Raw genomic sequence first — 23,669 nt, 5'->3', positions numbered from 1 at the left:
TGAAATTTTATTGCTATATAATCTATTATTTCAGTCTCCATGACAAAAAAGAGCAAATTTATTAAGGATATGTAACACTAAATTTAGGTTATTTATGTTATAAAATGATGATATATATATGTGCTCAGTTGATAAAACTTGCAGCCCTCAATTTAGACTACTATAACAGTCTCATGGGCGACCTAAAATTCACTGATGGTGGTCATTCGACAAACATAACTTATTTAACCTGTTACAGATTTTTTCGGGCCTGCTGAAATGATATGGTCACAATTTTTGCGCCGGTAGAGACAAATATAATAACTATACCGCTGTAGATGAAAAATGATTGATTACGAAAAACAACTAAAACTTGAGAAAGTGATCAAGGTAAAGTTTTCCTGAATGCTGTTTTGTGGTGTTGACAAGGGATTCTGGTGCACATAAAACACAATGCACGCTGACCAAAAAGAAAAGTTTAAAAAAAAAATCTCTAACCTACCTACATGACCTACCCTATTATTTTAGGGTATGCAACAGGAAACACGCACATTTTTAAAAATTAGTACACAACAACTGACGAGAAGGCAATATTATTTTTAGTTTAGTTTATTTTTCTTGGATAATTGTAATTTTTGAAGTAGTATTATTAGAGAAGATATCGTTTATACACTATTTTTAATAGACCACTTTCGAATTTGTTCATTTAGGGGCATCTTCACTTCCTTCCCATGTTGAGCGAGTGGTTGAAAAAAAAGATGAAGCTATATTGCACTAATTATTCGGCAAATTAAATTCTTATAATTGATAATCAGCACTGATGTCATTAGGGAATTATGATCAAGTACCTACAGAACAAACATTATTTCTAGTTTATCCTGCATAATGACTATCATAAAGAGTCGCTTGATGAACTTTAATAGTACAGGGATACAGGCAGTCTCCTCTATCTGGTAAATGACGTCATAAAGGTGCGCATAATTGACGAACTTTTCCGAAGGACATACAAAAAAACAATGTAACTCGAAAGTGGTTTATTGCAAGTAAATTTTACAAATTTTATCATCAAATGTTTTGATCTTTGATAAGATCATCTTATGCAAATTGTTGGCATGAAATTACAACCTCAGAGAGTTAATTGACTAAGTGAACAGTGTCCTTAAATTTATTTATTTCATTACTGAGGTCAAGAAAAGTTCAAATTGTAGTCTGCATCGCAGCTTGTTGATATATTACTTTAATACTTTTGTGGTTAAGATTTAACAGTAGCGTAAAATTAGGAATTTATTATCTCAGACTGTAACGTTTCTAATTAGTATGATTTTGTTAATTGAAAGAGAAGCACCAAAATTTTGTGTTAAATAATGTGAACAGTTATACAAGGAATATTATGTATACATTGTATATATTGTAAATAAAGTATTAAACATAGTTTAGAGAATCATCATTTTTTGTGAGTAGGCAGGTCGATTATGGATATAATGCTTATGGTATAACATTGTCGTAGAACTCTTAGTCCCACATCATCAAACTTTATAACAAACTTTATTCCACTGCAATCGTACCTCCGCAAAAATAACTATCTGAAAAAAAGCTGTTCAAATTTTTTATTAACACCTACCATTGTAGCTGCAGAACCGTAGCTCTTAGGTCCTTCAGCTATTTTTTGACAATTTACGGACCTGCTGCATCATGTGCATGGGCCACTGAAATTTTATATCTGGTGGCCAAATGGCAACCTGATTTTTTTAACCTACTTTGAGGGCTGACAACATTTGCAATCTTGATGCATATTTCGACCCACAAGATTTCAGACAAATTATCACGAGTCCGCGACTAAAGCGATTTTCTGATTTGGCTGCCTCTGACTTACTTGACTTAATCCACTTCGTCCCAAGGGGGACATAGGGCAACTACAGTTTCTCTACATTTCTTCCTGTCCATGGCTGTTCGTCTTGTTTCTTTCCAGGTCTTTCCAATTTTGCTCAGCTCAGTTGTTAGTCCCCTGCGCCAGGTGTTTTTTGGCCTCCCCCTTTTTCGATGTCCTTGTGGGTTCCATTCTAGGGCTTGCTTGGTAATGTTTGTATCTTTTTTTCTGAGGGTATGCCCAACCCACCTTCACTTTCTTGTTCTTATTATCTGAGTTGTTGGCTGTTGTTTGGTTCTTCTCCATAACTCATTGTTGGATATTTTGTTTGGCCATCTGATGTTGAGGATGTTTCTCAAACATTTATTGACATTTATTTGGACTGATTTGACAGATGCAGCTGTTTCTCTCCAGGTTTCTGATCTGTATAGGAGTACAGATTTGACATTGGTGGTAAATATCCTTAACTTTGTGCTAGTTCTTGAAGCAGAGAGAAGACAACCTTGACGTACCCCAGTTTTACCGTCTATAACTTCACAGGAAAATTGGTCGTATAGCAGTTTTATCATTTGGATGATCTTTTGTGGAATTCCATAGTGTCCCAGAATGTTCCAGAGGACCTGATGGTCAATGCTATCAAAAGTTTTCTGGAAATCCATGAAATTCAGGTAAAGTGGTGTCTGCCATTCTATTGTCTGTTCGATAATAATTATCAATGTGGCTATTTGGTCTACACATGATCTTTCTTGGCGGAAACCAGCTTGTTCATCTCTTAATATCTTTTCGACTTCATTTTTTATTCTGCTATGGATGACGCTACAGAGCAGTTTGCTAGGTATAGACAATAAAGTGATACCTCTCAATTTGTTACATAATGACTTGTCACCTTTTTTGGGGATTTTCACTAAAAAGTACTTTACACTAATCATCTGGTATTTGTTCTTCTTGCCAGACCTTATTCAGTAGTTGTAACAGGCTAAGGACAGAGGTATCATCCAAGACTTTAATAGCTTCTGGTGGTATGTTATCAATGCCTCCTGCTTTCCCATTTTTTAGACTTTTGATAGCTTTGGTAACTTCAGCTTTTGTTATTTTGTTGGTTTTGATGTTCAATGTTGGACCATTTTGTAGTTCAGGTGGATCTGTAGGTGGGGGTTGATTAAGAACCTGCTGGAAATGCTCTTTCTACCTTTCAAGTTGTTCTTCCAGTTGAGTGAGGGTCTTGTTGTCTTTGTCTTTGATTGGTGTATTTGAGGTTGGTGGTTTACAGTCAGGAGACTTACTTAAATGAGTGATTTTCTAAATCACTGATTCAAGTAACATTATGTCCATAAAGGTTGGAAGTAAGAGTTGTCTTTCTTTAATAATCACCTATTTAAAAAGTACAAATTAATCACTAGACTAAGTGATTTAATTTCATTGTAGCTTTAAATATAGAATACTAATGATCCAGGGACTTATTATGTTGCTAAAATTATCAGAACCAACATCTGTGTTGATAGGATGACCAGGTAATGTCAGGTGATGACCTTGTACTAAATCTAGGAGACTAGGATAATGACATAAAAATCACTTGTTTAAGTATCATACCTCAATTTCCTTCCAAAAAATCACTTCTTTAAGTATCATTATTTTAATAACCACCACTAATTTCAACACCCCAGAACAGTGAAATTTTGATCGCGAACAACAGAATTTTATTACATAATCTATAAGATGAAACCTTGAATTTTACAGGAAAAATACTCCCACTGCTGGGAAAAATCTGTTAAGAAAGTATCAGTTCATTATGTAAAGCCATTTTTATAGCATTTTTTCAACTAAAATAGAATTTGCAGCTAAATGATTGCATCAAAGGCATACACCTTGCTGCTTAAAAGAAGCAAAAAGTTCATTTTTTTCAATTTTACTAATGAAAAGATATTATCTAAATCTATGTGTTTAAAATTTTGGTAAAACTACAAAATCACAATTTGTGACAAAACTTCGAATTTGCTACTTAAATAAGTGATTTAAAAATCATTTATTTAAATAAGTCCCCTGACTGGTTTACCACTTAATTGCTTTGTAATGTTGTATAGGGTTTTGATGTCTCCCTTGCTACAGGCAGCTTCAGCTTCTTTGGCTAGTTGTTCTACAAAGTTCCTTTTATCTTGTTTGCAGCTTTTCTTCACCTCTTTATCTTTATTGCTATACTGTTCTTGTGTCTGTTTTTTCTGCTGTTTAGTTATAGCAGTCAGAACTTTTTCTTTGACTTGTCGTCTTTCGTTGAATATTTTTCATGTATTTTCTGACATCCTTTATTTGCTTGCGGTTTTGTTGGAGATAACCGACAGTTTCTTCACATGATTGAACAATAGAATCTCTGGTCATTTCCCATGCTGTGTTGATGTTAGATATGTCTTCATGTAGGTTTTCAAGTACACTAAATTTGTTTTGAAGCAGAATTTGATAGTCCTGAACATTCAACAACTTTTGGGTCTTTGAATAGATCAACATTAAATTTCTTTCTTCTAGACTTTGTTTTGTTTGTTGAAAGAAGTTTTAGTTGTATCTTCGCAATGATTAGGTGATGATCTGATACTATATCAGCTCCTCTCTTGTTTTGCACATCTTGTAGAGATGACCTCCATCTTCCCTTATGGAACTGAATTGTTTGCCGCAAACTTGCAGCAGACTTGCTGCAAGCTTGCGGCAAACAAAAAGTTTGCAGGAACACAGAAAATAGTGTTTGCAGATGTTTGCCGCTAGCTGCAAACTTCCGGCAAACATTGCAGCTTTTTGCTGCAAGCTTGCGGCAAGTTTGCAGAAACATCAATGTTTGCCGTAAGATTGCCAGAAAGTTTAAAATTATAAAGAATGTTTGCCGCAAGATTGCAGAAAACTTTGACCATTCTATATGTTTGCTGCAAGATTGCAGAAAACTTTGACCATTCTATATGTTTGCCAGAACATTGCAAGAATTACACAATATTGACTGGGCATGCCTAGTTGGCACTTCCTGGAAGTTATCAATTTGAAATTGTGGCTAGGTCATGTTGGTTGTGTTTGGAAAATGCATTTTACAAATAAGAGATCAAGGAGGCATTTTGGTTCAATAGATAATATTCAGTATGTAATTTTGTAAGTACAAATAATTCATAGAATGTTTTAATAAAATAATTAATGTTATCATCATACATAATAAAGTAAGCAACTATATATACATGTATGTGTGTAATGAAAAACTTTAGCTATTTTAAGTTTGAATTTTGTAACTGATGTACTGTACCATGTTTATTAAAACTAAGTTCAATTCTGTTATGCAATTGTTACCTAGCTTTATACTCAATACACATTTGAGATTTATCCTTTTTCATTTCTTAATACAGGTATATGGTGTCATTTGAGAATGATCCCTGTCCCCTTTTTCAAAACTCAAATGCATGTATGTATTTCCTTAAGGTTCATCATAACAAATGGACAAAAATGGCTGTATTTACACCTCAAAAACTACTATGTGTACAGACTTACCTGTCCAGTTTGGAAAGTTTTAAGGCCTGGCATCCAATAGATATATAAAAGTTAAATGCATTTTGTGTTTCAGAAAGATGAAATCTTTTTTGGATTTTGATGGCCATTTTTTTTCCTTTCTGCAGAAGGTGTAAAAATGAACTAAGTTGGGATAAAACTTTGAGATGCTCCCTCTCAGGTAAAAACTGTATTGTATTGTATTGATTGTCCTTGATTGACACGGACAATAGACAGACAATAGGTATCTACACAACTATAGGTGAGTTAAAGGGTTTAACTGAGTGGACAGTGTCAAAGCAATTCAGGTGTTTGTTTATTTTTACACCTTCTGCAGAAAGGAAAAAAAATGCCCATCAAAATCCAAAAGTGATTATATCTTTCTGAAACAAAAAATGCATTTAACTTTTATATATCTAGTGGATGCCAGGCCTTAAAACTTTCCAAACTGGACAGGTAAGTCTGTACACAGAGTAGTTTTTAAGGTGTAAATACAGCCATTTTTGTCCATTTGTTATGATGAACCTTAAATCTCGTAAGTTTGCAAGAACTCTTTAAATGACTGTTTGTATACAGACATGAATTGATTTTTTAAAAATGTTGCTGTGTAATTTGAAAGAGATAAATTGAATATGTCTACACACATGACATTGGTATAATGTGTAGTTCCTGCAAGTTTGCAACAAACAATTGCCGCAAGCTTGCAGCAAACAATTGCCGCAAGCTTGCGGCAAATCTAATTTGCATAATTATGTTTGCAGCAAGCTTGCCGCAACCTTCATTTGCATGGTAAAATGTTTGCCGCAGAGCTTATTTTTCGGTAAGGGTTTGCAATATAGTGATATGGTCTATCTGCCTCTGAGGCGATCAAATTGCTCCAGACTTTAGTGTGAACACTGCTCCGGTTTATATTTTTACCTAAAAATATACCTAAAGTATTGAGTCCTCGTTAATGAATTTAACTACTAATAATAGTACTATCTCAAAGAAAAAGAATATAATAGTTCTGTCCCAGCAAAAAAAATAATGTACATGAAGCTTTTATCAGTTTATAGACAACTAAAAAATAGCTGAGGAACCTTAGCTCTTATGTCCTTATGATATTTTTTTACTATGTTCCGCAAATTGTCAAAAAATATCATAAGGACCTAAGAGCTACGGTTCAGCAGCTACCTAAAAAAGTGTCCAGTATTTTGAAGTAAATAAGGTCAATACCGAAATTCTGACAACTGGACAGATGATATCATTGGAGAGGAATCTCAAAATACTGAAAACGGTGCTGGTTAAATTCGTTTCTGAGTAACCAGTCATTGTGGTTCTACTAACATAATTTAGCACGTGTAGTTTTCTTCCACAAATGTAAACAGGAAGTAACATTTCGTGTATAAAACAGAAACGTAACGGAAACTTAAACGCGGGAAGTTCGGAATTAACCTTTCAAAGTTTGATAGAAAAGGCAAATATACAATGATTGTCACTGAAAATCAACAAAATAAGGATGAGGAGATGGATAAGTATGAATTAAATGATATTTATTTTTAGTAAATAATGAACCATATGTTTTTTGATGGGAATAAACCATTTGGAAAGTGTGTCAGGACCACAACAGATTGGAAATTATAACTGATAAGTCTGATTGATTGTTATGTTGTTTGCTTGATAATAACATCCAGGGAAATATTATAACTGAAAAAAAAATCATAGAACTAGTGTAATTTCACTCGTCAATGACCTTGTGTTAACTTTATGTTCACCTGGTACATTTTTGTAACTGAAAATTTTGTAACACACTTTGTACCTTGACAGCTTTATATAACTATGATAACTGTGAGGGTAATTGTAATCAGGTCGGTCTTTTCACCACCGAACACCACCGCACACTGCCGAACACCACCGAACACCCGAAAAAAACCACAAACCCTTAAGAAAAATAGTAATGTTACACAATAAAACAATAAAATCGATTAAATTACGTAAAATTTAATCCTATGGTCATGTTTTTCACATTTTTATGTGCACTAGTGATGTTAAAGTTGAGAATCAAAATTTAAAAAAAACGCTTCCCGATCCAGCAATATTTTTTTCCAGATTTACATTATCTGTATTTCATTGTATATTATCTTATGGTCTTTACTTTTCAATTATTAGAAATAAATTGTTCAAATAAGTTAAAATATTGTATTTAATGTGAAATTATCACAATAATTATATTTAAATGTTAGACTTGAAAATGTACTGTTCTGACAACAGCCCTGCAAGACTGTTCTTTTTGGTTCTCTTGTTATCATTTCTTATTAATTTGTGTATATACATGTATATGTACAAACATAGGGGTAGTGATCCGGCGGCGGCGGTGGTGTTAGCTAACTTCTTTAAAGCTTTATATTTTAAAAGCTAGAAGACCTGGATGCTTCATACTTTGTATATAGATGCTTTATGTTACGAAGTTTCCGTCTGTCATATGTCCATTGTCCTTGACCTCATTTTCATGGTTCAGTGACTACTTGAAAAAAGGTCAACATTTTTTGTAATGTTAATTTCTTTCTTATTATGAGTACATTTTGTAATAGGATAACTATATTTAGTATGTGCGTCAGATAATTTTCATTTGACCTCGACCTCATTTCATGGATCAGTGAACAAGGTTAAGTTTTCGTGGTCAAGTCCATATATCAGATACTATAAGCAGAAGGTCTACTATATTTGGTATATGGAATGATTGTAAGGTGTACATGTCCAACTGGTAGGTGTCATCTGACCTTGACCTCATTTTCATGGTTCAGTGGTCAAAGTTAAGTTTTCATGGTTAAGTTTGTTTCTTACATGTAGATACTATAAGCAATCATTTGGCAATAGGTCAACTATATTTAATGCATAAATTGATTGTAAGGTGTACATGTCTGTCTGGCATGGTTCATCTGACCTTGACCTCATTTTCATGGTTCATTGGTCAATGTTAAGTTTTCTTGATTAAGACTGTTTCTTAGAAACTATAAGCAATAGGTCAACTATGTTTGGTTTATTGAATAATTGTAAGGTGTACATGTATTTCACGTTTGGTTTATCTGACCTTGACCTCATTTACTTGGATCATGTTAAGTTTATGTGTTACTTGTAGTAAAGCTTTAAGTTTATGTGTTACTTGTAGTAAAGCTTTATATTTAGGACTATCAACATAAAATCAATGGTTAGTAAAGAATGTGAGACATTTCAGCGTGTGCACTCTTGTTTTGCTGTGACACTTTTAGGTGTCGTGGCAAAAAATAGAATAGCCTTTCAAGATATCACAATTATTTGGACTAGCGTAAACCTGCAGGCATTAGTTTCCTGTTCAGTAAGCAATTGTAGGTCACCTTACGGCCTTCAACAACGAGAAACCCATACTGTATAGTCAACTATTAAAGGCTCCCACATGAAAAGCTGAAACAATTAATTCAACCTAGAAAACTAACAGCCCAATTTATAACAATTCAATATATTTAAAACAAATATGACAGACATTACCAACCACAACCACTGAATTACAGGCACATGACTTGGGACAGGCACATAAAACTTTTGGCAGGGTTAAACATGTTTGTAAGTGCTCAACCCTACCCTAACCTGGAACAGTGGTGTTGCAGCACAAAACATGAAGAATAAGATTAGAACAAACTTATAATCAGTTTCATAACATTTGGTTGAGGCAAACTAAATTAAGAGATCGGAAACCAATTTTCTGACTTACACAGACGTACAAGAATAAAACTTAATGCCCCCTCCACTGCAGCATAACGATCAACACAGAATTATGGAGCATATAATATGATAGAGCAATGTTTTTGTCTCACCTGCGAAAAATGAGACATAGGGATTGCTTTTCCGGTGACGGTGAGGGCGTCAATAGTTGTTAAGTTGGTTTGATAGGAACTACTTGTGATAGATCAATTATATTTTGTACGAAGTTGCATTGCTATCAGTTTGATTACTATTTTGAGGCCCTGCCTCTTAGGCCATGGTCCAGTGACTTTGAATAAATTAGCAATTTTCAATGTTAAGTTTTCTGCTTAAGTTAGATTGATAGGAACTACTTGTGACAAATAAATGATATTTTGTATAAAGTTGCATTACTATCATTAAATATCAGTATGAGGACAATTTTGAGGCCCTGCCCACTAGGTCATGGTCCAGAGACTTTGAATTAATTAGCATTTTTGAATGTTAAGTTTTCTGCAGAAATCAGTGTGATAGGAACTACTTGTAATAGATCAATGATATTTTCTATAAAGTTGCATTATTTTCAGTACATATCAGTTTGATGACTATTTCAAGGCCCTGCCCCCTAGGTCATGGTACAGTAACTTCCAATTAATTAACAATTTTCAATGTTTAGTTTTCTGCTTACATGTAAGTTAGTTTGATAGGAACTACTTACAATAGACAACATTATTTTCTATAAATTACATTGCTGTCTGTACATCTCAGTTTGTCAACCATTTTGAGGCCCTGCCCACTAGTTGGTCCAGCGACTTTTTCTGAATTTTATGCCTACAGGCGAGACATATCTCTGTGTCAACAGTTTATTAAGCCCCCGCCGTAGCGGTGGGGGCATTAAGTTTTACCCTTGTCCGTCTGTACGTACGTTCGTCCCAAAATTGGTTTCCGTTCTCTAACTTGAGTTTGCCTCAACCAAATGTTATGAAACTTATACACAATGCTTTTAACCACAATCCACAGATCAAGTTTGAATTTTGGTGGCGTCACTTTAACCGTTCTAGAGTTACATGTATGCCCCTTTATAAATGGAAAAATTGCAAAACTTTTAGTTTCCGTTCTCTAACTTAAGTTTGCCTCAACCAAATGTTATGAAACTTATACACAATGCTTATTACCACAAAATGCAGATCAATTTTGAATTTTGGTGGCGTCACTTTAACCGTTCTAGAGTTACATGTATGCCCCTTTATAAATGGAAAAATTGCAAAACTTTTAGTTTCCGTTCTCTAACTTAAGTTTGCCTCAACCAAATGTTATGAAACTTATACACAATGCTTATTACCACAAAATACATATCAATTTTGAATTTTGGTGGCGTCACTGTAACCGTTCTAGAGTTACATGTATGCCCCTTTATAAATGGAAAAATTGCAAAACTTTTAGTTTCCGTTCTCTAACTTAAGTTTGCCTCAACCAAATGTTATGAAACTTATACACAATGCTTATTACCACAAAATACAGATCAAGTTTGAATTTTTGTGGCGTCACTTCAACTGTTCTAGAGTTATGCCCTTTATAAATGGAAAAATTGCAAAATTTTTATTTTCTTCTAAATATCAAGTAATTTGTAAAATTGGAGTTATCCTCCTTTGTCCATGATTATAGTTGAATCAACTACAATCAACGCTTTATAGAATGCAATGTTTAATTTTGACTTCCACTGATAAAACACAGATCAAGTTGAATTTGGGTAGTGTCACTTTAACTATTATTGAGTGATGGCCCTTTATAAATCGAAAGATTACAAAATTTTTAGTTTCCATTTTGTAACTTAAGTTTACCCCAACCAAACATTATGAAACCTATACACAATTTTCATTACCACAAAACTAAGATCAAGTACACATTTTTTGTTTCCGTTTTCTAACTTTAGTTTGCCTCAACCAAATGTTATGAAACTTATACACAATGTTTATTACTACATAATACAGATTAAGTACGAAATTTGGAGGCAACACTTTTACCATTCTTGAGTTATGTCCCTTTATAAACATAAAAATTGCTGAAATTTTCGTTTCCATTCTCTAACTTTAGTTTGTCTCAACCAAATGTTATAAAACTTATACACAATCGTTCTAGAGTTATGCGTGTTTACAAATAGAAAAATTGCTGAATTTTTAGTTTCTGTTCTCTACTTAAGTTAGCCTCAACCAAATGTTATGGGACTTACACACAATGCTTATTACCACAAAACTCAGATCAAGTTCAAATTTGGGTAGCGTCACTTTTACCGTTCTTCAGTTATGTCCCTTTATAACTATATGATATGCAAGCGGGGGCATCATCTGTGTCCACATGTGGACATTATCCACATTTATTTTTTTTATGTTTTCCATTTGTCTCTAAATATTGATTAACTTTTCCATCATGTCCATAACAGCTGTTAAATGACTTGGTGTATAACAAAAATAACGAACTCTATTGAGGTAAATTCAAAAGGTGAAGTCTGTAAAAACTGACAAAACCAAAGGTTATCGATCAAGAACGGAACGAGTGAAAAACAACTGTCATATTCTGAACTTAATACAGGCATTTTCTAAAGAAACTGGTGGGTTAAACCTGGTTTTATAGCTAGCTTAACTGTCCATTAGTATGACAGTTGTTTATAGTTCAGTTATAAACTTTAGCTCAAGTTAGCTGTAAAACATATTCAACTTTTTTTTTATTTAAAGAATCATTTGATTTTAAAGAACACCTGGATATAGGATTTCTATTCATTGAATTTGATAGTTGTATGTAAAACTTATTCTTTTTAAGATTTTCAGAAGAAATAGACATCCCACATGTCCCAGCAGAACAAAAAACAGCATCTCATAAAAGTTTGATCCAAATTACACAGGAAAAAGAAATAAATCAGCTTGAAGAAGAGATAAAAAGTTTAGAAAACTTGCTTCATCAAAGAAAAGAATTACTAAACAAGCATTTTGAAAAGAAATAGTGAGTATTTTTCATTATAGTACATATATTTGAATTTATTGTGTGTATTCATGTTATCACCTTTCTTGTAATTTCTGACATGACTGATAGTCTAATATATTTCTTGCTTTAATACTTTTTATGTTGGAAGTTGTTGGTTTAATCCGAGGATAAGTCAATTCAAAGACTTGAAAATGATATTTTCTGCATCTCTGCAGTGAATGCAGCATTTAAGAGTACAAGCAAAGATAAGTCTCCTGGCAGTTAGAGTTATTACTTGTAATGTGTGTAGTTAGGGCGACAAGTCTCCCTGCAAACTGTTTCTTAATGAGTCATGATTTCACTTTAAAAGTTCCAAAAATGGGTTTATATTTTTCAAAGCAGATATATTTGTCCTTGTCTGAAAATGCATGTAATATTCAGACATTGTGCAGCCAAACAATTAATTCATAATACCTTTTTTGCTATGTGATATTTTATTCCATTTAATAGTGGAATGGTACAAGAACAATTTGGCATGTAAATGCTTCTATGCTTAGAACATTGTTCTTTTAATAATCAATTTCTTTTGTTCCATGCATAGAAATACAAATTTTGAGGTGCAAAAAGTGACCAATCTCCATGTACATATCTTTCTTTTTGTACAGTTTGTACAAAAGTAAAGCTTAAGGTAAGGATCACTCTATGCATCATTTGGCCGTGCATTTTTATTTATTTCTCCATTAATATAGAATGGTTGTAGAAAATATTACATCTTACAATGGAAAATAGTAATATGTGAATTTACATGTATATTCTACAACTGCATGCAAATAAATAAACAGAAATCCTACCTTTTATCTGTCTGAATGGGCTCTGTCACCATACTAGATATTAGATACTATTGAGTGGAAACATTTTTTGTCGGATCAGTTTAAACACAGTGTTTATGAAATCTGTAAAAAAACAGTTTGTAATATAACCTTTAAATCCTCTAACCATCATGTCAATTAAAAAAAAAGTTTTGGATAAATAATTATTGTTATACAAATCTAAGAATGTTTTTGTAAGATTTAAGGAAGATCTATTAGTGGCATTGGGCTGTTTTCTGCTCTTTAGTCGTGTTGTTGTCTATTTGACACATTCCCTGTTTCCATTCTCAAAACATATATATGATATAAAAAAAAATATTGAAAAATAATGTAGATGGATTGTTTTTTTCTCCAATTTTCTGTTCATTTTCATGATAAGCATGCTGAAATAGTATGCACCATTTACCAATTCAACCTTAACTTTCATATTAAAATTTGCAAAAGCCTTGAAATAAATAGTGTATTTAAAAATTTTCATCAAAATGTGCCATTTCTTTTGAGCTACATGTATGTTCATTTTTGATTACTTTTTGTTTGTAGTAATGTTGACAAATCTCCTAAAACAGTAGAAGATTATAGAGAGGAATGTGAAGATATCCAACGGAAGGTTAGTTAAAACAAAGATAAAATGGGATCATACTTGAAATATCTGCAATCCCATGCATGCAACTACAAATAGTAATATTACTGCTTTTTATGCCCCTTTTCTATTGTAGAGGGGGCATCATGTTTTCTGATCTGTGTGTTTGTCTTTCCTGTATCAGGTTAAATTTTTGTTTAATGCAGTAGCAGTTTTCCAGAAAGATTAGATTTGGTAGCCACACTTATTGGTTAAATGCTGCTGCTCAAGAAAAAATCAGATACTCATAACAAGTTTCAACCTCCATCCAGAAATATAGACCACAAGTAAGGGGGAGAGGTCTTTTCCGTTTAACATGTTTAAACATGATTCTATTTAGACCATATTTTTGTAGAAATGACAAATCATGGACAATTAAAGGTAACAGCTAATATTAATTTTGTGTTTTGTAGATTGAGCTTACAACAAAATTAGCAGGAATATCAATTCAAGAGCTGACCCATAATCCATTAAAATCAGGTATATTTACTGTGATAAGTAATAGTAGTACTCATATATTAGGAGAAAAGTAAAATATAAGTCTCAGTTTTAATACCCATGTTATCATTTTGAGTTAAAACACTTTAGATTTTTATGTTGTTGTAATAAAACTAATTCTTGATGACATTACATGTTCATACATTTTTAAAACAGCTGATTTTTAGTGTGTCCCCCTTGAAAGTAATTTTTGGCTGAGCTGGGAGGTAGTCTAACTTTCCATATTTATGCCCCTCAGAAGGAACAAGACCACTGTAAATTTTTTTTAGTAGTAGGTCAAGGGTCAAGGTCACAATACTTTTTTTCCATAATGTAACACAAATTGTCAACAGACCGCCAAAACACCCAACAAATCCATAAGGACCACAACTTGGCTTATTCACCCATGGTTCTTCTGGAATGTTCATGCCCTGCCTACTATAGTAGAGGGGCATTATGTTTTCAAGTCTGTATATCATTCAGTCTGTCCTGTTTCAGGTTAAGTTTTGGGGTAGGGAAGTTTGTGGTCAATTGGAAATTTATGTACACTTGTCCATTATGAAGTGAACTGTGGCCCAGATTTTGCAGTTCACACAACATGGAAATAAGATAGTGTGAGTAGGCCATTGTGTCCTACTGACACATATTCTTGTTACTTATGTTCATTCTAGAAACAGTGGTAAAATGTGTACTGTAGCTTTAACATTTTTTAAAACTAAATATTTATTTATTTTTGTAATATATAAAATCTGCAGAAATTTTGAAACACGATTTTTCATTCTTAGCATGTGATTTTTTGTTTTTGAGGAAACAAATGGCTATACTGTAGCACAATGATGTTTCAACAAAAGTGCAATTTATTTCTTGAAATTATGAATGTTTGTGCTTCTTTTTGCATTGTAAATTATATCTCTACACTTGCTGCCACATATTTACTTGATGTTTAATTTTATCAATAATAACTTTTTGAAGTAATTTAAACAAACATTAAGTACACAATAATCACCTAAAGTTTACAAATGGACAGTATTATTTGACAACTACCTTTTATTTGCCTTGCCATTCAGGAAATAAGAATGAGATTCTACTAGTTGTATAAACAAGTTGTACAAAGCTTTATATTTCTGAAGAAAGAAGAGATAAACCGCTGATATATTTGTATTTGAATGCATTTAGATCTGTGTGGTGAGCAAACTTTTTTTTATGATTATTGTTTTTCAGGAGATATTGTGCAATATAATCTAAAGGGACAGTGTATGGACACCAAATTTAAAGTAGAATTTGAATGTATGGAAAAGGTAATAGAAGTCAATTTTTGTGAATATGTTTTCAATGCTATTGGTATTCCAAATTTTAGTCTACAATTTTTATATTTAAAATTGAGAATGGAAAAGGGGAATGCGTCAAAGAGACAACAACCTGTCCAAAGAGCAGCGAGAAAATCCCGCACCTGAAGGTGTGCTTCAGCTGGCCCCTAAACAATAATGTATACTAGTTCAGCGAAAGTGGACGTGACACTAAACTCCGAAACATATAAAATGAACCGAAATTAAAAAAACATACAAGACTAACAAAGGCCAGAGGTTCCTGACTTGGGACAGACGCAAAAATGCGGCCGGGTTAAACATGTTTTGTGAGATCTCAACCCTCCCCTAATACCTCTAGCCAATGTGGAATAAACAAACACACAGCAATACGCACAGTAAAACTCAGTTTGAAAGAAGTCTGAGTATGATGTTAGAATAGGTAACAGAAGAAACTAAGCAAAATGACAATAATCAACATAAATTTACAATGGACTACTAGCAGTCCTATATATCTTTATAAATTACTTTAGATATTTGTATATATATAAACATATGATTTTCTGTCTCATTTTTCCGTATCTGTCTGTTTGCTTATGGTATTTTTTTTCGCAAATATTTTTTATCTTTGTTGCTTGTTATAAAACTGTTTTGCCTTGTTGATGTTAATATTCAAGACCATACCATGGAAGTATAATATTGACAGTAACTACTACAACCCTACTTCAAAAGTTTCAACTTTGATGCCACGTGCCACTGCATTTAATTGACTTGAAACATGGCACATTATTTACACACAACCAGCGTGTGGCATACTGTGATATTGCCATTCTCGGTTGTTTCCGCTATTAAAGAAATCAGAAGTTATCATAAATTCTATGTTAACATCTTGTAGATCAATGAATGTGTGCGAGATATCATTATATAAATTATAGAAAACACTTTGACGATGCATCATATCTGTTGAATGAATAGACCGTATAGAAGATGTGGTATGATTGCCAATGAGACAACTCTCCACCAGAAACCAAATGACATAGAAGTTAACAACCATATGGCCTTCAACAATGAGCAAAACCCATACCACATAGTATGCTATACAAGACCCTGAAATGACATATAAAACAATTCAAACGAGAAAACTAACATTTATGTACAAAAAAATAAGAAAAAAACAAATATGATATACAGCAACATACGACAACCACTGAATTAAATGCTCCCGACTTGGGACAGGCAAATACTGAATGAGAGGTGTGGGGGTGTATATTAGTTAAGCTGATTTAAATTAGAAATAAAAGAAATTTGGATTATGTAAGAATTATAAGGCTTAGCCCTAAATTCAGGGTTGGTTCAATATTATGATAATTAACCTGAATGCCAAATATTAATCCTTAAAATGTGCATGTGATATGATGCTCCTCTCCCTGCACATATCTTTGATGTTTAAGATATTATTGATTTTTAAAGTCATTTATGAAAAGGTTTTTGAATCCTTAGATATTGTCAGTTGCTCAATCAACAAAAGAAATGCATCTTATGTTTTTAGTGAAGGGTAATTGCAAGTTGTGCTATTGGCAGTTATAACACTTTAATTTTACACAGAACTTTAATGACATTCTCATGATCAGTTTGCTAAAATGTACACATTTTTGTCCCCCACGTGAAGCATTGAGGAGACATAGAAATACCGGGTGTCTGTCCGGTCTTGTTTAGCGCTCTCACATGTACAATTGTTGCCAGATTTTTATAAAACTTATTTCATAGATTAATATAAACAATGTCTCGGACGAGTTTAAAAATTGATCAACTATTTTTAAAAGAGTTATGCCCCTTAGAAATATAAATTATATGGAAATTGCATTGTAAGAGCTCTCACATGTACAATTTGACAGATTTTTATCAAATTCTATCAAAAGTATATAACAGCTGTGTCTCTGAAAATTTCGAAAATAAGTGCTGATCAAATATTTTTAATGAGTTTCCCTTGGAACTATTAAATATATTAGAAATTGCTCTCAAGTCTTCAACTCTCTAGTAAGATTATTTTAAAAAGTTTTAAAGAACAAAAAAAAATATTTTTAGTTATTGCCCTTGAACAGAACAGATAAAATATTTGCAAAAGGGAGGGGGAACATTGGAACTCTGTTCTTTTATTATAGTAGAATTGTCATTAATATGCATGAAATACTTGCCATTGAATATTAAGCAAACAACAATCAGTCAATCAATTAGAAGTAGAATATTCCTAGCAGAAATTATAAATAATGTTATGTAATTACATTTTTCATCTTGTCATTTTTTTTTAATGAACAAAAATTGCATTTACTCTTCCTGAATTTACAATATTTTGTTTTCATTATTCTGACAGAATGAAGATGATAACAGTTTAAAATTAACTAAACTGGATATATTTGTTCCTGAAAATATACAGGATGAATTACAGAAATTTCTAATCAGGTAAAGATATAATCCCCTCAATGGCTGACACTATGCTCACTTGACAAAAAGCTTTTTTTTTACTTGCAGCTTATATTTTACAGTATCAATATGCAGAAAAACCTGATAATACCTACATATCAGAGACTGACATCAAATTGATTATGACATTATTTTTAAACACAATAATGGCAAGCTAACTTGCTGTGATACACATATTTTCTGTCTCAATGTTGAAATCAGTTATCTGCATTTTAATGCTTTTCTTAAAAAATATTTGAAAATTAGTTGGTACATTTTGATATTTACAATTGCATGTAGTTCTGAATAATATTTGTTTATGTATTTCAGCATGTCTGAGGATAGATCTATTTGGAGTTTTTTCCAGTTGATTGTTCCATTTTCTAGATGGCATAGACAAAGAATAAACACGTTTCAACATTTTGTTGACAAATATCCTGATTTGGTTAAATTGGAGGAGGAAAGTTTCATTCCATATCTAATTATAAAAAATAATACAGTGACACAAGGGTAAGATATTTAAGTACATTTGTATTTTATGTCCTCCAAAAATGAGAGGAGAGAACAAACTGATGTCTTTCAAACACACCCTTGACTGAAGGTCCATGTGCATAGTTGCCAACCTCTGGCAATGAAAAATCATTTCATGTCAAAAGCCGAAATGCATGTAAAAATGTTTACTGTGCCTTTTTGCTCTTAAAATCATCCAGTTAAATGTAAGTACAGTAACGGGCCCTCTCTGTGATGGCAACTCTGCTCATCTGGCCGGCCAAGTTTCTCTTGCAATAAAGCATTACATGCAAAAGTACCTCTCATAGATGGCCAATTCTGTTATCCATGTTTGAAATGTTAAAATCCCTCCCCAAATTAACTGATGTATTCATGTGAACTGTATGTTTATATTTTTGCAAGGGCACAATATTTACAAGAAATAGAACAAATTACAACTTGACCGTGATAATTTAAATGGTTGTCAATGTCAGAATTATTTTATTCTGTGCAATTTCAAAGCCTGTTGGTGAATAAGGCTCAGTGGTCTTCTTTAATAATTTGTTCATATCAATAATTTTTAATATATTATGATGTGTTACATTTTATGTTTCATACTCAAAATTATAATTCTTTTGGTTTATTGTTGTTTTCATGCTTTGATTTGTATATTTTAGTCCTGTTTTTTGTATCAGTTGGAAATTTGAAGTAGACCAAGTTTACAGAGCGAAGTCAAGATTGGCACTGTCAATGAAGATTCCTGATTACAGTAAGTAACTTGGAAATAAAATTTAATTATATTTTGAAACTTGATTTTTTACAAAGGAGGGTACCAGACTTAAAAACAAAAATAAAGCAAACTAGCAAGCATTTTGCTACATCTAATGGGAATCTATAAATTTTAATAAATACCAATGTGCTGATGTTGCAGGTTTTTTATTCCTTGTAAATAGGAGGATGTTATAAAGTGATGCATATGTTAGTCAGTCTGTCACAAACTTGGCTTCTAAATGAAAGAGTACCACATGACCAAATCTTTTGACATTTTTAGCAATATCATGGACCATAATATTAGGTTTTAATATTTTTCTGCATTATGGTTGTTTGTTTAGCTAATTCTTATGACTTTATTTATCAATGTATTCACATTCTAATGTTTGAAAGTAATATGTCAACAATGTAATTTTTGTGATTTTTGTTCATTTTGTCACAAATTACATTAGTTAATTTTGATCACAATAAAGTTTTGAATTAAATTGATAACTTCTATGAAAGATTGCACATTGTCATCTTTGAATGACAAAGCAAGGATTTATATAGTATCTTACTATATAAATCCTTGGACTAAGTAATAAAAAAATTACTTTGTCAATGTTGCAAAGACAATATACAGGACTAAATTGACATTGTTGTAATGCCACTAAATTTTTGTAACTGTGTCAAATGAAAGTGCAATGATAGAACATAAATTTAGAGAGAGAATATGTGCATGTATATCACTGTTTGCTTACTGTCCAGTGCCAAATATTGCATGCATATTCTGCAAATTTAAAATGGATTAACTAGGATGAAGGGAGGTAATTTGAGGTGCTTTCAAGGCAACTTCAATGGTATGAGAGCATGGTAATCTCTTTTCAAGAGGCATTGGATTTATATATAAAATTGTATTTATATATAATATTTTTAGACCCCTCTAACAAGAAATTTGTTTTGCATGCACACGTATAAAAATTGCTGTTTTTATCCAACGCAATCATAGGTTTGAAAGTTGTTTTCAATTTAGACTTGTTTATATTTTTTCGTTTGGGCTTGTATTATTTTTGCCTTCAGGTTTATATGATCACTTCATCCTATTTTGACTCCTCAAAATTCAAGAGTCTATCCTAAATTGAGGTAAATTTTATGGCTTTCTAAATACCGTTTCGATTCCTAACATCACTGAAGAGACATTATAATTGTAGAAATCTGGATATGGTGTACAAAAACCTTTGCACCTTTTGTTAGCTGTATACCATCTTTTCCGCAAGTTTATTGTTTTCTGTTTAGTATTAAATTTATAATTAAGATCCATTTATTACATCAGTGATCCGTTTATTTGGCAATCGCCAATGGCAGTCAGCAGGGTTTAAGAAAATTTGTTGTTCGACCTGCTAGTCAAATGCGTTTTGTCAAAATATACTTTTTCACTTTTTTGGTCTTTTGGAAAATGTTGTTTGTGCTGTTTTTAGACCCCTCTAACAAGAAATTTGTTTTGCATGCACACGTATAAAAATTGCTGTTTTTATCCAACGCAATCATAGGTTTGAACGTTGTTTTCAATTTAGACTTGTTAATATTGTATTTATATATACTTTGTCTCAAATTTTTAGCCCAACAATGTTAGATCGGCAAATTTGCATTAGCAAGTTTATAAAGTCCCTTTTACAACATGGCAAGGAATCCCTCAGTTTAGGTTGAACTTCAAGATGGGTTTCTTAGATTTTTTTGGCCGAAAAAGGGGGCAGCAGTTATTATGCACATGAGTTTAATGTTGTTTGTGTAACATATAAAAATATTGTTTGTTCTTTATTAATTCTGTTATTTATTTTGTAGTTGAACGGCAAGATAAGGACCAAACATTACAGAGATCCACAGAGAGATTTGAAGATGCTGTAGAAGAATTAGGAATCGAACATGCAATTGAAACTATTATTAAATTGGGTTCACTGTGTTAATTACAGACATTTCAACCTTGTAAAAATTACTATTAGATATACAGTATAACCTTTTCATACAGAAACTTGTGTAAACTAAACAATTGTAACAGGACATTAAATATTCTTAAGTTATTTAAACTGTGAAAACCTGTCTAATCCAAACAAAGTTGCATCCTTTTAGGAATTTGGTTGAGATAAGTTTCAATGTAGTTGTAAAATAGTAAAGATACATAATTATTGCACAAAAACAGTCAAACATTTTTAATTGATTTGGCTTTCATTATGATTTTTGTTTGGTACATACAATAAATGTGGTACTGTGCTAATTTTACATAAAACTAAAAAAAAAATGCATGAAAGTGAGTTCTCCCAATTGTAGCCTCCTTTATTTGTGGGAAAATCATTCTAAAATTTTGTATATGCAGAGCAAAAATTACTAAAAATTATGAAAAAAAACCAGATATTTATCTTCTGTTTCAATTCAAAAAGACAAAAGATTTATTTATATCTTCCTATGATTAATTTTGTGCCATTATCAATTTTTAAGATTTGAATTTCTGAGATAAGATTTCATTATTATGAAGTCATTGTGAATGTTGGACATTCATTATCCCATTAATAATTATCCCACACAAAACTGTAATGACTTCCCTAAATTGCATAACCCAAATGTAATTGAAAATTGAGCAATTATTAGAAAAAACTTTCATAATGAATGTTAGATAAACACACTTGTGTAGGAACCTAGATGTTTTTAAAAAAAATCCTTTCAAAACTCTATTTTGTAGGCTTTAATTACTTCACACTTAAGTTTTTGCCAGAATAGTATGTTTTTGTCTTGCCTGTGACAAAAGTTGTGGAAACAAGACTCAGGCTTGTTGTTTCTGCGTCGGCATTAAAGGCAGTGTTGATAAAGATTGTGATTAGGTCAGTTAAAGACGAACTTGTAAGAAATCATATCGGTAACCTGAGGCACATCTTATTTCCATGGAGATAATTTGGCTTGTCAGAGTCCATTGACTTTGAAACTTTATACATTGTACTATCTAAATTACACACAGGTGAGACATATCTCTAAATTGTATAGGATATTTTGGCGTATAAACTAGCTTTAAGGTTATTTTCAAGTTGTTCAAATATCTTATGTCTTTTTAATGATTGTGGCTTTTGTGAAATATATAATCCACCAATGCACGTAAATTTCAATTTTATCAAAATCAATGTTAATCAGTGCTTCAAGACCAGTTATTTAAAAATGGTTCGCTGACTAAAAACTGAGTGGGGATTTTTCTTTTCTTTAAATTTTAAATAGAATTCAATTCAGCACTATACCTATTGAAATTAAAGCAGGGTCATAGGAGAAATGTTCGTAATTGAGGGTGTGTAACATAGATTCCCATCAAAACAGAGAGATGGGGAAATATACAAAAAGATGAGTGAATTTGTCTGACTTGTGGAACTGATCTTAGGGGTGCTCATAATAACATAACAGTAAAGTAAAAATAATACTCTAGAAGATTTAAAAAAGAAATCTATACCTATGTATTGGCTAGATTTTTGCACCTGTCCCAAGTCAGGAACCTCTGGCCTTTGTTAGTCTTTTTTATTTTTTTAAATTTTGGTTCATTTATATGTTTCAGAGTTAGTGTGACATCCATTTTCGCTGAACTAGTATACATTATTGTTTAGGGGCCAGATGAAGCCTGCCTCCAATGCTGGATATTCTAGCTGTGTTGAAGGCCCATTGGTGCCCTTGGCCTGTTTTCTGCTCTTTGGTCAGGTTGTTGTCTCTTTGATGCATTCCCTGTTTCCATTCTCAATTTTATTATATCAAAAAGTAAAGAGAGTGCATGGTATTCTAACATTGTGCAATAACAATTTGTTGTTTAAGATATTAATTTTTATCCAAAAGTTTGAAAAAAATGTTGATTTTAATCAACAACTGTAATATCTTGATATATGATAATGGATTAACTGTTAATAGTATGTAATGTGTGTACTTATATATTTTGTTAATTATACTCATGTTACACAGCTGAGATTTTTCTAATAAACTATGAAACTATGAAAAAATTTTATTATTAATTATCATTTTATCAGATTTTTGTCTCGCCTTGACGGAGTAAAAAAATGAGACATAGGTATGCTGTTTCCGGAGTCGACTACGGCGGCGGCGTCAACAATGTATAAGTTTGTGATTAGGTCTAGTTCATGGTGAACTACTAGTGGTAGGTCAATGATATTTGGTATGCAGTTGTATTAGCATTGGCACATCTCATTACCATGGAGATTATTTGGCCCCGCCCCCTCAGTCAAGGTCTATTGACTTTGAAACTTTTTATTAGGTCAGTTTATGGGGAACCACTAGTGGTAGGTCAATGATATTTGGTATGCAGTTGTATAAGCATTGGCATATCTCATTTCCATGGAGATTATTTGGCCCCACCCCCTCATTCCTGATCTGTTGACTTTGAAACTTTTGCTTAGTTTTCATGTATTAGTTTGTGATTAGGAAAATTGACATGAGGTACTACAGGTATAATAGAACCATGTTCACATTATTATACATAATACACAACCATTGAGATGGTGACGATTTTCTTAAACTGTTCAAAATAATCTAATTGAAATAAAAATCTGTGATTTTACTATGTGCATAACTTCGATGAACCAAAGCAAGTTAGATATCAACCTGTATTTAAATCAGATTGGTTTTGGATGTTTCTCTCGTATATTCAATATACA

General features: G+C 32.3%; 2 protein-coding genes across 3 annotated transcripts in view; one reads left to right on the top strand and one right to left on the bottom strand.

The window, feature by feature from the left end:
* The window catches only part of LOC127701705 (nucleolar protein 8-like), a 56,585-nt gene extending 49,856 nt beyond the window's left edge, over nucleotides 1-6,729 (bottom strand). The window contains exon 1 of one of the 2 annotated variants that reach the window (XM_052205714.1): nucleotides 6,683-6,729. The gene's annotated coding sequence lies outside the window, so the exon portion shown is untranslated. Of the gene's footprint in view, nucleotides 1-6,571 lie in introns of both variants that reach the window. The other variant, XM_052205712.1, reaches the window with a different exon arrangement.
* Nucleotides 6,730-6,765: 36 nt separating this feature from the next.
* LOC127702681 (centromere protein P-like) lies at nucleotides 6,766-22,997 on the top strand. Its single transcript, XM_052206985.1, has 9 exons — nucleotides 6,766-6,870; nucleotides 11,870-12,049; nucleotides 13,420-13,486; nucleotides 13,912-13,978; nucleotides 15,197-15,273; nucleotides 17,651-17,739; nucleotides 18,070-18,249; nucleotides 18,906-18,997; nucleotides 20,821-22,997. The coding sequence occupies exons 1-9, from the start codon at nucleotides 6,824-6,826 to the stop codon at nucleotides 20,940-20,942; spliced, it is 921 nt and encodes a 306-aa protein (XP_052062945.1). The 5' UTR covers nucleotides 6,766-6,823; the 3' UTR covers nucleotides 20,943-22,997.
* The last annotated feature ends 672 nt before the right edge of the window (nucleotides 22,998-23,669 follow it).

The sequence above is a fragment of the Mytilus californianus genome, unplaced genomic scaffold (assembly GCF_021869535.1).
Source record: "Mytilus californianus isolate M0D057914Y unplaced genomic scaffold, xbMytCali1.0.p SCAF_1, whole genome shotgun sequence".
NCBI classification, from domain to species: Eukaryota; Metazoa; Mollusca; class Bivalvia; order Mytilida; family Mytilidae; genus Mytilus; species Mytilus californianus.
Note: the sequence above shows the minus strand (reverse complement) of the source record. Positions and strands in the feature narration are given on the sequence as shown.

Bases quoted from the DNA above. Each gene is read 5' to 3' on its own strand.
- LOC127702681 (XM_052206985.1), top strand. From the start codon at position 6,824: ATGATTGTCACTGAAAATCAACAAAATAAGGATGAGGAGATGGATAA. The intron at 6,871-11,869 runs GTATGAATTAAA...ATTCTTTTTAAG, and splicing joins AAGGATGAGGAGATGGATAA to ATTTTCAGAAGAAATAGACA. The intron at 15,274-17,650 runs GTAATAGAAGTC...TTATTCTGACAG, and splicing joins AATTTGAATGTATGGAAAAG to AATGAAGATGATAACAGTTT.